General features: G+C 33.7%; 1 protein-coding gene across 4 annotated transcripts in view; it reads right to left on the bottom strand.

Annotated features, from left to right (window-relative positions):
- The window catches only part of Cask (calcium/calmodulin-dependent serine protein kinase (MAGUK family)), a 343,930-nt gene that overhangs the window by 239,553 nt on the left and 90,062 nt on the right, over positions 1–14,315 (bottom strand). For all 4 annotated transcript variants that reach the window (XM_013030852.1, XM_013030854.1, XM_013030855.1 and 1 more), the window contains exon 2: positions 11,385–11,497. In XM_013030852.1, the coding sequence (XP_012886306.1) occupies positions 11,385–11,497 (113 nt within the window). The remainder of the gene's footprint in view (positions 1–11,384; positions 11,498–14,315) is intronic.

Here is a 14,315-nt window from a genome sequence, read left to right as displayed (position 1 = left end):
CATCTCCTCCACAATTTATACTGACATCAAATATAGTGAAAGCAGGGGTTATACTGTGGGGGAGGGACATACAAAGCAACAAAGAGATAATCTTATGAATGCGTTAGAAACAAATACATGAAATAAAAAAGCATTAAAATACATATCTAAGGGTTCATTTTCTTAACATCACATTATCTGACCTTTTCCGCTTGACTCATACATACACAGGTTCTTTTTAACATAGCTTATTTCTCCCATACAAGAAAACTTTTCTTTTTGCCTAACTTTTATGGTACTCAAAGATTTTTACAGTCACAGTGTTTTCTCTACTCAAGTGTATCCCACCTCCTTATTGCAATAGTTCCTACCTCTCCAATCAATCCTTTGGAAAAAAAAAACCTCTCTTCTTATTGTTAGAATTTATTTGTGTGTGTGTGTGTGTGTGTGTGTGTGTGTGTATACTTCGCATGCACTCCCCCCCCACACACACACAGGGCTTGATCTCAGGGCCTGAGGACTATCCCTTAGATTTTTTTGTACAAAGCTGGTGTTCTACCACTTAAGACAGAACTCTACTTCTCTGGCTTTTTGGTGATTAATTGGAGATAACAGTGGGCTTCCTTTGAGCCTTGATCCTCAGATCTCAGCCTCCTGAGTAGCTAGGATTACCAGAATGTGCCCAGCCAGAATTTGTTTTTTCATTTGACATATTAATTATATAATGCAAATTCTTATATTATTGAAAAACCTATTTCCTTATTATTCATATAGCTATATATGCTATATAAGTATTTCTTCAAGTATTCATAGCAGCACAGATATCCAAGATATCTAAGAAATTCCCCCAATTTACTTCTTTAGATTTAAACCAAATATACTGCCAAATTCATGTACCTATTGTATAGACAGAGTTTTCCATAGTGCATCAGAGTTTATGAATCTATCAAACCAGAAAAAAGAATCTCTAGCATTAGCAATTTTCTCTCTGTAGCTTTCTGAGGAAGTTCTGAAATCTCATAATGTAAAAACTAATGAATTAAAGATTGAAAGAAAACAGTTCACAGAAAATAGCTATTAAGAAAAGAAACATACCCCACATATAATGAACAGGAGCAAACCTTAAAAAACTATTTTATTTCAGAATAAAAAATGAGCACTCTTCATTTTACATTTTTTTCATGTTATTATAATTCCTAAACATGATATTATGATGAAATGATGAAATTGAATATGCAAGCCAAATAATTTTGAGGATGACAGTTATCTAAATATGTTAGCTACTTTATTAATGTATCTAAGACATAATAAGATAATTCAGATTAAGAGAAATGTATTAGGGATTATGGGATGATATTAAGGATTATGCCAATATATTTAATGTAATAGCAATCTATGTTTACACCTAAAATTACATTGGAGGGGTAAATATGCGTCATTTTTCTTAACAAATAACTTATACTTTCAGAAGCAAGTAATATGGACTAAGCTTTGTCTACATTGTTTTATACGGCAAAAAGAAAGAAATTAGTTTTCTTTACCCTCATAGCTCATTTCAAAAATAGTTTACAAAAACTTCCTCATCGTTAGCAATACATTAGTAATTTTTCAATGAACCACAGGAATTGATCGATAAGATAATTATAAACCTCACACTTATAAAATTTGCATCTTAGTTTAGTTATCCAGAAATGCTTACCACAATACTACAAAGTTAATAATTTTTTTAAAAAGATGTGGCTGAGCTTATGCTTGTCTAGCTACTCAGGAGGCTGAGATCTAAGGATTGAGGCTGGAAGCCAGCCCAGGCAGAAAAATTAGTAAGGCTTTTTTCTCCAATTAACTGCCAAAAAAAGCTGGAAGTAGAGCTATGGCTGATGTGGTAGAGTGCTAGCCTTAAGCAAAAGAAGCTCAGGGACGGACGGACGGACAGACAGACAGAAGACAGACAGACAGACAGACAGACAGACACACACACACACACACACACACACACACACACACACCATTAGGGGAACATGCAAAGATGCAAGATCAAGGCAGTTTACTAAAACAATACTCATAACATTATCTAAGATACATGAAATAAAAAACTACGTGATTGTCTATATAAAGAATATTTGCTTTAAAAATAAATGGGGGGACAGGAAAATCTCCTTTAGGAATCTACTAAGTGATATATGCAATAAATAAGAACTATATTCAAGAACTATAAAAAGTAGATTTTTTTTGAAAATTGTAGGACTAGTTAGAAGTTGGTCTCCAGAAATTTTGTTCAAATACTCCATTTAATACAAAAACTGTTTCTACACAGAACCACTAATAATGAATAAGACTTTGAAAATACAAGTCATAGTTGTGCTGGTAGCTTTAGTATGGTCTTGTTTGTGATCATTTGGGTAAATGCCAAAAAGTGGGATTGCTGGGTCATAGGGGAGCTGTATGTGGAGTCTTTTGAGGAACCTCCATACTACTTTCCAAAGGGGTTGAACAAGTTTACACACCCACCAACAATGCAGTAGGGTTCCCTTCTAGCCACATCCCCTCCAGCATGTGTTGCTATTAGAGTTCTTGATTATAGCCATTCTAACGAGGGTGAGGTGGAATCTCAATGTTGTTTTGATTTGCATTTAGCATTATTTACCATAGCTAAGATATGGAACCAACCCAGATGCCCCTCACTAGATGAATAGATCAAGAAAATGGAATTCTATGCCTCCATCAGAAAGAGTGACATTGCCCCATGTGTTAGGAAATGGAAAGACTTGGAAAAGGTTATATTGAGTGAAGTAAGCCAGGCCCAAAGAAACATAGGTCTCAAGGTTTCCCTTATTTGCAATAACTAGTATATGTCTGGGACAAGCAGAATAGGTCAGATAAGATGATGTTAAGCAAAATGAACCCCAAGATAGCGGCACAAGTGTTTTTTTCTTTCTTTCTATTGTTTCTAACACATTTATAAGGTACCATGTGATTTTTTTGTTGCTTTGTATGTCCCTTCTCCACAGTATAACCCCTGTTTTTACTGTATATGATGTTGGTATAATTTATGGAGGGGAAGGGAAAAAACAAATTGTTTAAATAGGGATATAGGTTGACCCAACCCAACAATAATTTGGGGGGTTAGGGGGGCATAGTTGGGAAGGTGGGAGGGAAGGGATGGTAGGGGAAAAACAAAGGAGGCGGCAACAATTCTTGATTAAGAAATGTACTCATTACCTTGTTCATGTAACTGTAACTCCTCTGTACAGTATTTTCACAATAAAAAACTTACTAAAAAATACAAGTCATATTTAAGGGCTTTATGATTCTGAAGGATCTATGATTAATACTACCAATTCTCAAATATGACCATCTAATAACTCAATAATAAAATAAAATTAATATATCATATGCATATGATGTGGTAAAGGATAATTCATTAATATTTGAAAGAATGAGTCTCTTTATTTAAATATTGACTTTATAAATTATAGTTTGATATATTCAATATGTGACCAGGCCTTAATAATGTTACCAACTTGTTCAGGAATCATAGTCTATGGTATTTTTATGACAAAATCAAACAAAAGTATGCCTTAACATCTTGAGATTTGCTAGATGACTTTATGTCAATTATAAGCCAACAGTGGAAGAAATGATGACATTAAGAAAATGCAATTGCAAGTAAAAGATGTTAGCATGCTTTCTGCATGAAAAAGGAGACACAGATTTATTAGCTAGATCAGTAATTATTCTACAAAATGAATATAAATTCCTTATGTAAATTAAATCTACGTTAAATATTCATGTTTCCTGAGGAAAGCAAGTGACAATGTCTAATGATGTTATCAGTTATACATCAATCAGGGTTTTACTGTATAGAACAATTTGGAGTGTATGAAATCTAAAACCTTTAGTCACAACGTTTCTTCTTATACTCTCTCACATTTGTGAGCTACTTATTGTTTTGGTGGAAAAGCATGCAGAACACAAGGAAAAATTTAAAGATAATTGTGCATTAATAGACATTTGCAAAAATAACAGAGAGTTTGTGTACTCTTCACCCAGTCCTTCCGCTCCATGGTAGCACCTTATATAAACATGGTACAATATTGAACCCAGGAAAGTGACACTAAAACAGAAATTAGAAGAGATGCCCCACAGATCAGGTCAGATCAGATGACCTGATGACCCACAATGACCCCAATACTATCCTTCTGTAATCAGACCAACCTTTGTCTCATGAGTCTTACCCCAATTTTTCCAGTGACCCACAACTCACAATCATTAATTTCAGTTTTATAATTTTATTACTTTGAGACTTACATAGAGGCAACCTTATATGGCATTTAGTGTTTTTTAAATGCAGCATAATTTATTGAGATCCATCCAATGTGTTGCATGCAACCATGGATATTTTCTTTTTTCTTACTTAATTTTTTATTGTGAAAATACTGTACAGAGGGGTCACGATATTTTCTTTTTTTATTGCTGAATACCATTCCAAGGTATGGATGTATCACAGTATAACAGTAACTGTAGGATACCATAGTGTTTTTCAGATTTTATCCATTATGAGTGGAGTAGCTGTAAAAACTTGGTTACAGGTGTTAGTATGGTTCAGCATCATTTGATCAAAGAACTACCTTTTTTCCGTAAGATCAATTTTGCTATTTTGTCAAAGATCAGTTGGATATATTTGAGTGGATCTATTTCTGAGTGTTCTACTTCTGGCTTTTTGGTGGTTAGTAGAAGATGAAGTCTCACAGACTTATGCAAGAGCTGGCTTTGAAATATGATTCTTAAATCTCAGTCTCCTGAGTAGCTAGAATTACATGGGCAGTCTATGATGTTGATACAATGGTTTTGTATCTTAAATTTCAAATCCCACTTACTCATTGCATATTAAACTTGTAGCAAGCAACTTTGCTATTAACACTTCTGAGTTCTAGAAGGATGGGTGTTTTGGGTTTTTCTTCTTTTTGGTTCCTTCTGTTGTAGATTTTGGGGGGAGATTTTCTACAAGAGCTTTTGTTTCTTTATGATGCTTGGTATTCATTGGCTAGACTTCCCCAAACTTTATTGAACAAGAATGATGAGTAGGAACATTCTGGCTCTATTCCCAATTTTAGGGAGAACTTCTGATCATTAAGTGTGATTTTAAATATAAGGATTGTGGGTATTTTTTGTTGTTCTTTGTTTTAGATATTACCAAGTTAAGAAAGTTGCCCTTCATTCCTGCTTCACTGAAAATTGTTTCTTTAAAAATCATGAATGGGTGGTTAGAATTTCGTGGCGTCTACTAACAAGGTCAAGTGACTTCTTTAGCCTGCTGCTGTGATGGATACCACAACTTGATTTTCACATGTCGAGCCAAGCTTACATACTTTCATACTAAATAATACTCTATTGCACTAGTTAACAGCCAATTTTTTCATCCACTCACCAGCTGGTGATTATTTGGTTGGTTTCCAAAAATTCTGAGTACTACAAATAATGTTGCTATAAATATTCATCTATCAGTTTTTGTGTGAATGTCTAGTTTCAATAGTTTTGGGTATATACCTAGGAATGGAAGTGCTAGGTCTGAAGAAACTCTTAAATTCAACCTTTAAATAATTGTCAAACTTTTCCACAGCAGCTATATCATTTTAATTCCCATATTAACAAATGAGAATTCCAAGTTCTCCATACCCTTATTACAATTTTTTTCTGCAGTATAAATGTGAGAGTGGGTGTGAAATAGAATCTAAACTATGGTTTTTATTTCCATTCTCTTAAAGGATAAATGGTGCTACATATCTTTTTATGTGTTTATTGACTACTTGTACATATTAATTAGGAGGCGAGACAGCATGCAAGTCCTGGTGCTTGCTAGGCAGGTGCTCCTACCACTGAACCACACTTTCATTTACAAATATTCATTGAAGAAATGTCTATTCAAATCCTCTTTTTTTTTTTGATTAGTCGTGGGACTTGAACTCTGGGTCTGGGCACTGAGCTCTTCAGCTCAAGACTAGCCCTCTACCACTTGAGCCACAGTGCCACTTCCGGTTTTCTGGTGGTTAATTGGAGATAAGAGTCTCAGGCACTTTCCTGCCCAGGCTGGCTTTGAACTGCAATCCTCAGATCTCAGCCTCCTGAGTAGCTAGGATTACAGGCATGAGCCACTGGTGCCCAGCTAATCCATTATTTTTAAAAAGTTTTCCTTTGTGTTTATTGTTGACTTACAAAAGTTATTTGTATATTTGTATACTAAAATCTTATTATGTAGGTGACTTGTAAATATTTTCCCTAATTGTGTATCCTGTCATATTCCTTCATGATAGTATCATTTGAAGTACAAAAGGTTTTTTATTTGATGAAGTTATTAAATTTATTAATTTTAACTCTGCTACTTGTGTTTTATGTTTCACATCTATGAAAACTGTGCTTTAATCTAAAATCATGAAGAATTAAGCTTATGCTTTCTTGTAAATTTCAAAGTTTTTAATCAGGTATTAGGTTGAGGGCACATTTATGCTACTTCATGTCAATTACCAGTTGTTCTAGAGCCACTGTTTTGAAGAAACTATTATTTTTTTCAATGAATTTCCTTGGCATCACTTCTGAAAACCATTTAACTTTAAAATGTACAGATTTTCTGGGGATGATATCAAGTGTCTATAGTCTCAACGACTCAGAAGGTTGGGAAGATTGCTCAAGCCCATGAATTCAAGGCCAGCCAGGGCAGCATAAAGAATTCACTCTTAAAATTACTAAATGCTTAATTTATAACTAGATGCATATTATTATTACCAGTGCTTATTACTAGATGCTTAATTCAATTTCACTCATCTATGTCTCTCCTCATGCCTACACAATGCATATTAATGTAGCATTGTCAGAGAATTTGAAATTGGGAAAGGTTAAGTCTTTCAGCTTCGTCTCCCCCTCCTTTATTCAAGATTGTGTGCTTTCCATATATATTTTATGATTAGCATCAATGAACACAGAAAGGCTTACTGTTTACTTAGAACTTTTAATATTTCTCAATAATTTAAAACACTGTTTTAGTTTTCAAGTCTTATACTTCCTTTGTTAAATATATTTCTAAGTATTTTATTCCATTTGATGCTATGATATATGGAATTGTTTCCTTAATTTTGTTTTCAGATTTTTTCATTGCTAATGTATAGAAATATAACTTAATTTTTGTATATTGATCTTTCATGCTACAAATAAGCTTACTTGCTAAGCTTACTTAGTGCAGCTAAAAATATTTTGTTGATCTTTTAGATGTTCTACACACACAACCAGGTTCTCTACAAAAAGGGAGTTTCATTTCTTCCTTTCCAATCTGGATTTGTTAAAAAGTTTCTAATTATTACACAACTTCTCTGGCTGAAGTCTTCATTACAATGTTGAATAAAAGTGCTGAGAACAGACATCCTTATCCTATTCTTAAGCTTTGAAGGAAAGCATTGACTTAAAACATTAGATATAAAATTAATCATGCTTCTTAGATGCATTTAAAAAGATAGAATAAGTTGCCCTGTACTCATAATTTATTATGGTTTTATTATGAGAGGATTGCATTTTGTTAAATACATTTTCTATGTCAATTGAGATATCATTTAATTGTTGCTTTTTTTTGCATGCCCTTGGGCTTGAACTCTGGGTCTGGGGGCTGTCCTTGAGCTTCTTTTGCTCAAGGCTAGTGCTCTAACACCTGAACCACAGTGCCACTTCTGGTTTTCTGGTGGTTAATTGGAAATGAGAGCCTCACAGACTTTCCTGCCCAGGCTGGCTTTGGAACACGATTTTCAGATCTCAGTCTCCTGAGTAGCTAGGATTACAGACATGAGTCACTGGCTCATGGCTTGCTCTTTTTTAAACTAGTAAGGTATTTTAAATTGATTTGACATATAATTTTTTCAAAATTATTTACTGAGCTAGAATTAACATACATTTTCCCTATGAAGTATACATTTTAATTGCTTTTAGTTATGTTCATGACCATGCAACCATTACCACATTTAAATTTTGTACATTTAGTCACTTCAAAATGAAACTCAATACTCATTACTAATGTTTTTTATGGAAATCTTTCAATTACATCGTTGTACTGTTTTCCTGATGTTCTATGTCTTCCTGAACCTAGTCTAAACCTTGGCTAGCAGTTTTTCCCTTCAAATTAGTTCCTTTCATTAAGGCCAAATCTAGTTGCTGACATATAATTTTTCACAGTCTTGGGGCTGGGAAGGTGGCTCAGTGGTAGAGCGCTTGCCTTGCATGCATGAGGCCCTGGGTTCCATTCCTCAGCACCACATAAGCAAAAAGAAAAAGGAAGTGGCACTGTGGCTCAAGTGGTAGAGCGCTAGCCTTGAGCTGAAGAGCTGAGGGACAGTGCCCAGGCCCAGAGTTCAGGCCCCACGACCAGACCCCCCCCCAAAAAATAATTTTTCAGTCTTATATTATTTTACTTTATTTTATTTTAATGTTAATAATATCCCATCTTTACTTTCTGAGTTTATTGTAGTTCTCTTTTTTCATTGATCAGTCACTACTCATTTTCAAAAAGTGAACCCATCCCCTATATAACTGATATAAGGCAATAAAAAATAAATTAAAAAATTTTGAGGCAGGTTCTCACTACATAGCCAGAGTGGCACTGAACTTACAATTCTCCTGCTTCAACCTCCTGAGTACTGGGATTATAAGTATGCACCACCATGCTGGGTATAAGCCATACCTCCACTTTTAGCTTTTTGGCTAGTTAACTAGTGATAAGAGTCTTGCGGATTTGTCTGCCCAGGCTGGCTTTGAACCTTGATCCTCAGACCTCAGCTTCCTGAATATCCAGGATTACAGGCATGAGCCGCTGGCAGTGGTTGGATTCCTTTTTATTGTGTTAAATTTATTATTTCAAATGTTTCTTCTTATATATCTTTTCTATATTTTGCTATAATAAGGTAATTTTTAACCTAAAATTTGTAAATGGACTAGAAGAGCAAAGGAGTTAAGATGTTTCACCTGTAGTAACAAGAAAAGGGCTGAAAGAACTTGGATGGGGTGTAAGAAGATGGGCAACATCAAAAGGGGTTTTATGTAATAATTGGCTATATATCACATATATGTTATAATAAAATGTGTAAAAATTAGAATAAAATAAGCTAGTCTGAACCTGAATAATACAGATTATGGTAAATTTCACTGCAAAAAAAGTGAACAAAAACCAAGTAGAAGTGATGGAGATAAAATTCTGACCGTTTCTTGGTTAACTTATAAGTTATCTTACTGAAGAAGATAGAGAAGCATAGCACCATAATTTAAAAAGCCAATTGTATATTTTCTTTTGAAAACCATTAAACTATAATGAAGACCAGAGAAAGCCACGAGTAATCTGAATAATCCAACCGGATATTGTTTAATATCAGAAGGCATGATTCTACCATGTATAAGATGGTTATAAAGAGTTCAAAAAAGCTTGAAAGTAAAAGGATCAACAGTATGGTCTGGCTTTGACTTCAGGACAAGATTTGCAGACACGAATACTATTCAAGTAATGAAGGAATTAGCTGCAACTTCAGTGATAGGTTTCTGTATACTATGTTAAGTAAAGAGAGGACTTAAGCCCAGGTATATGGATTATATACCAAGTCCTTTGCCCTTTTTTGAGTTTGGAGTTTGACTATCTAAGTGACAATACATAAGAGAGTTTAGTCTCATATTCTGGAAATCTTATTAAAGAATATGTAAATGATTTTTCTCAGCCAAATAAAGCAACTGTCTCACTAAAAACTGTATTTAGCCTAGAGAGGTACAGAATTATGTACAACTATACGAGATTAAACTTCTGGTATTAATAAATTTAGGTTAAGTAGTATATGAATATTTAATTATTTACAATAATGCTGGAGGGAATTTGGCTTAAATTATTCCAATTTAATATAGATACTTGAATAAAGATTTAACACTTGTGAGTTTGAACTAGAATCTAGATTAGTGTAAGAACATTGAAAAGAAATAAAAGTTTCAAAACATATATTTGTTTAATAAGTTAGGATTATAGAAAATTAACTCAGTACTCAGGAAGGTTTTCTTTATTAGACAACTTAAGTTAGAAAAATCAAATACAGAATGCTAAACTCAAAGGCAGTTAAAGTTTAAGCAAACAGTGCTTGCCTCAGCATGCCCAAGGCCCAGGATTTGATCATTAACACTATAAAAAAAGAACCCCAAAATGTTTAAATTATCAATTTAGTTGTAAAACCTGCTTAAAATAAATTTTAAATTTTGATAAATGTATAATTTTTTTACAATCAAAAGCAGTATTTATCAAGAGCCTATTCTAGAAAACGAAATCATAAATACAAAAATCTCTAAATTTTCCCACAGATTTTTAAAGATTAAAGCACTAAAAACAAAATAGTGATTCATTGTGAGTAGGCAACTTCTAAGAATTTTCTATAAACATTATGTGGAAAATAATTCAAAGGAAATTCAAAGGACTTGAAAAATATTGAAAAACAATGATCCTGTAAAAAAGGTCTATAGGAATAGACAAACTTTGTTTAACTCACAGATGTGTGCTGATACTTTCCAAAGTAAGATAACTGGATAAAATATAAGTAGATCTGCCTTATATTTTCCTATCTAAATTCTTCACTGCATTGTTCTTGGGAATTAAAAGGAAAAGACTAAAGGAGGACTCATCTTTTATTAGACTGTGGTAAAATGTAAAGTGAAAAGATAGGCTAATTAAGAGATAGATAGTTAAGATATTAATACATTATAACTAATATCAATTAATATATAAATTAATGTTAATGGAATAATCATGCTATCTGAAGTATAAACCAGTTAAATAAAACTGTAAAACTATAAAATAAATAACTTTAAAATTCTTATGTCTTATAAATACTTATAAATATGATTATCCACACTGTCTTTAAATTTTAAGTCTTAGAAGATCTAATAGTATATTCTTTCAAATTTTACACATACTACATGTAACTTAAGACAAATATGAATCATATATGAAGCTTTTAGTTCTACTGGACCATAAGATTACTAAAGGTATAAATGATGTACTTGAAGGGGTCTTATTAGCATTTTCTGAATCTGCAGTTATCATCCTTCCAATTACAAATAAGACCTTAAAAGCCCTATGTACTGGTTTCACTCAATTCCAAGTTAAAAAAATACAGGTTCGTAATAATCTCTGATGACTTTATAACTCTGTAAGTTTTTACATCTTCCACATGTTATCATTTAGAATTCTGAGAAGCTAGAATGGAGTTTAAACTGTCTCCACCCACTTCCCACTATACCATACCCTTAGTTTCCCACCACCCCCAGATGAGATAAGGTTGATAAATGGATTTTGGAGGTGGAATAAAGCCAGACATCAAATAACTTACTTGAAATCCATCTCTTACCTTCTGTACTTAACCCTGGACTTGATGTGAACTTGGCTACATCAACAATTTTTACAGCAAATTGTTGCCCAGTTTCTCTGTTGATACATCGTCGTACAACACTGAAGGGACCCCTAAAAAACAAAAAGTCAATTTTAACTCATTGATTTTTTTTCTAAGTTTCTCTTTCCAGCTATTCCTTTTTTGCCAGTCCTGGGGCTTGAACTTGGGACTTGGGCACTATCCCTGAGCTTCTTTTGCTCAAGGCTAGCATTCTACCACTTGAGACACAGTGCCACTTCTGGCTTTTTCTGTTTATGTGGTACAAAGGAACATAACCCAGGGCTTCATGAATGTTAGGCAAGCACTCTACCACTAAGCCACAGACTCAGCCCTCTTTCCTTCTAACATCTTACAGTTTCATTATCTACTAATCATACTATATAACCATCACTCCATTCTACTTTAGTCTTAATAGGATATAGTTTTCAAAATAAAATTCACGATATACAGTGTAAATTTGGACATACTTTTCTGTAATTAATGAAGCAGTTCACCATTAAATTCACCACTGGAAAAACAGATGACAGATAATCACATCTGTCACTCAAGATCATTAAAAAAAATCCTACCAAGTATGATGTTCAAGTCAAATAATCACTGTACTAATCTATACAGGTCATCAACATCTTACACAAAATAAGGGAGATCCATAGTAGCTGATCATGTATGGAGATTTGTTCTTTTGAACTAGAAACATTGTAGATACCTCCCTCATATCATCTATATCACTCACCTAATTTTACTAACAAGTCTTACTGAGTTTACCTCAGATCTCTCTCCAACTTATCCACTACTCCCTTTGTATGACACCTTAATTTCAGCTACTACCACCTTTTACTGTGACTAGCAAAAACTTGTTTCTCCCATTCATACTTAAAGGTATGCTTTAAAAATAAAAACTTGGTATCGTATCTTTGGTTAATATCCCAGAGAAAGTACTTTCAATACACCTCTACTCAAGAACCAAAATATGTAATTAATTCCTAAATGAGGAAAAGAACACACTCCAATAAAATCTTGGGAAAATACATGAACAGACATTTTACAAAGCCTCTCTAGTCTCATCTGAGATCACATAGAAACCCTCCATCCTCCCCAACCTTCAAATCAGAATTGTTGTAAATTTCCACATGTAAGGAAATAATTTCTAGTAAGAGTTACTGGTCCAGCTATTTTCTTACTCATCTCCTCAATCTACATTGGTGATTGTCAATAGTCATCACATAGTTGAGAAAGCTGAGATGACTTTTAAAATACCACCACGTAGGCCCAGGTAGGCCCACACAAACACACACACTGAGTTTCTTGAGATTAATAGTTACCAAATAAATGCTGAAACTCAATATGACTCAAAGATTTGTATGCAGTAGAAATATACTATATTAATTTATTTGAAGTATGGTTTCAATCTTTAAAAACAAAAATGTGTGTGGGTGTGTCTGTGTGTGTATGTGTGTGCATTTGTCACATCCTAGAGGGAGTGAGAAGAGACAAAAGAATGCTTTCATTAGGAGGATTCCAATGGTATAACTCCTTTGAACAACTAATTTACAGTTTAACAAAATGAATACCAGGAAGCTGTAACATAAGTTGTTAATGGGAAGTGAAATTGAGGGAGAGGGGCAAACAAATGGAGAGAGGAAGGGTGGGAGAATACAGTCATAATAGTAAGTGTACATATGTGAAAATAGAACGAGGCAGACTCAGGAGAGGATGGGTGAACTTGGGAGAGATGAGGAAGAATGATGAAAAAGGGTGACATTGATCAAGATGCATTCATTGTACTCACATACTGAGTTAAAAACCCTGTGTACAACTACTTAAAGATAATTTTTTAAAAGAATACTTTTGTTGTTTTTTTTACAGGTACATCAGTACACCTCAACATACAGGTTCATCAGCACATAAGAAAAAAATCACACTATAACACTTGCATTATTATTTCTTACAAATTTTTCTTTCTAGTCCACCAGAGAACAAGTAAATTAATTTAATCTAACATAGATTCAAGCATTTCTTCAAGATTATATGAATACCATCATAAGAGATCAACTACACAAGAGCTTAACATCTCTCTCCAAACAACCAAACAAAGCTAACCTGGGAGGAAAAGAAGAGAATGATAATGTACCTTTCAGAAGATTACAGAAAGAAGACTTTCTCACAATGATCACTCAAAACCATTCAAAGACTTTTTCCCTCTTTGGTAATATAACAAAGTGAGGCAGGACTTCCACAAATGTTTTCATTCTCTATCCAGATATCTTACTTGTGGTTATTTATCCAGATAATAGCAAAACAAGTTCAGGAAATGCTTAATGTCATTGGTTTCTGTCCACACATCAACCCGTGGGATACTCTACACACACACACACACACACACACACACACACACACACACACACACACACACACACACACTTGTGTAGTATGCTTCAACTCATGACATCATTTTAGAAACTTTCTGAGACCTGTATGAGAATTTGTTCCCAGTCAATCAAGTCAATTCTTTATTTTTTCCTGCTTGAACAAAGGTAAGGAAGAAACCATTGCTTCTCTCCTCATTATTTTTGTAACAACAAAATGAAAGAGAGCTAAGGAAAAAGGGAATACTCAGAAAAAAATAAAGAAAAATTTAGAAACTTGAATAAAAATCAAATTATATCTTCAATTCTTTAATTTGGGTATATCTATTAGCTATTCAGGACCAAAAGAGAAATCCCAAGTAAAACATCTTATAGGTCTGTATTGCAAAGACATACAAAAGGCTGACAAAGGTAACCCATATACTTTGAGGTTTATGCACAACCTCAACTTACAATTTGATTTGCGTTCTCTCTCTCTTTCCTTCCCTCCCTCCCTCCCTCTCTCTCTCTCTCTCTCTCTCTC

This window comes from Dipodomys ordii, unplaced genomic scaffold (assembly GCF_000151885.1).
Source record: "Dipodomys ordii isolate 6190 unplaced genomic scaffold, Dord_2.0 Scaffold134, whole genome shotgun sequence".
In the NCBI taxonomy this organism is placed as follows: domain Eukaryota; kingdom Metazoa; phylum Chordata; class Mammalia; order Rodentia; family Heteromyidae; genus Dipodomys; species Dipodomys ordii.
This window is presented reverse-complemented; position numbering and strand designations above follow the sequence as displayed.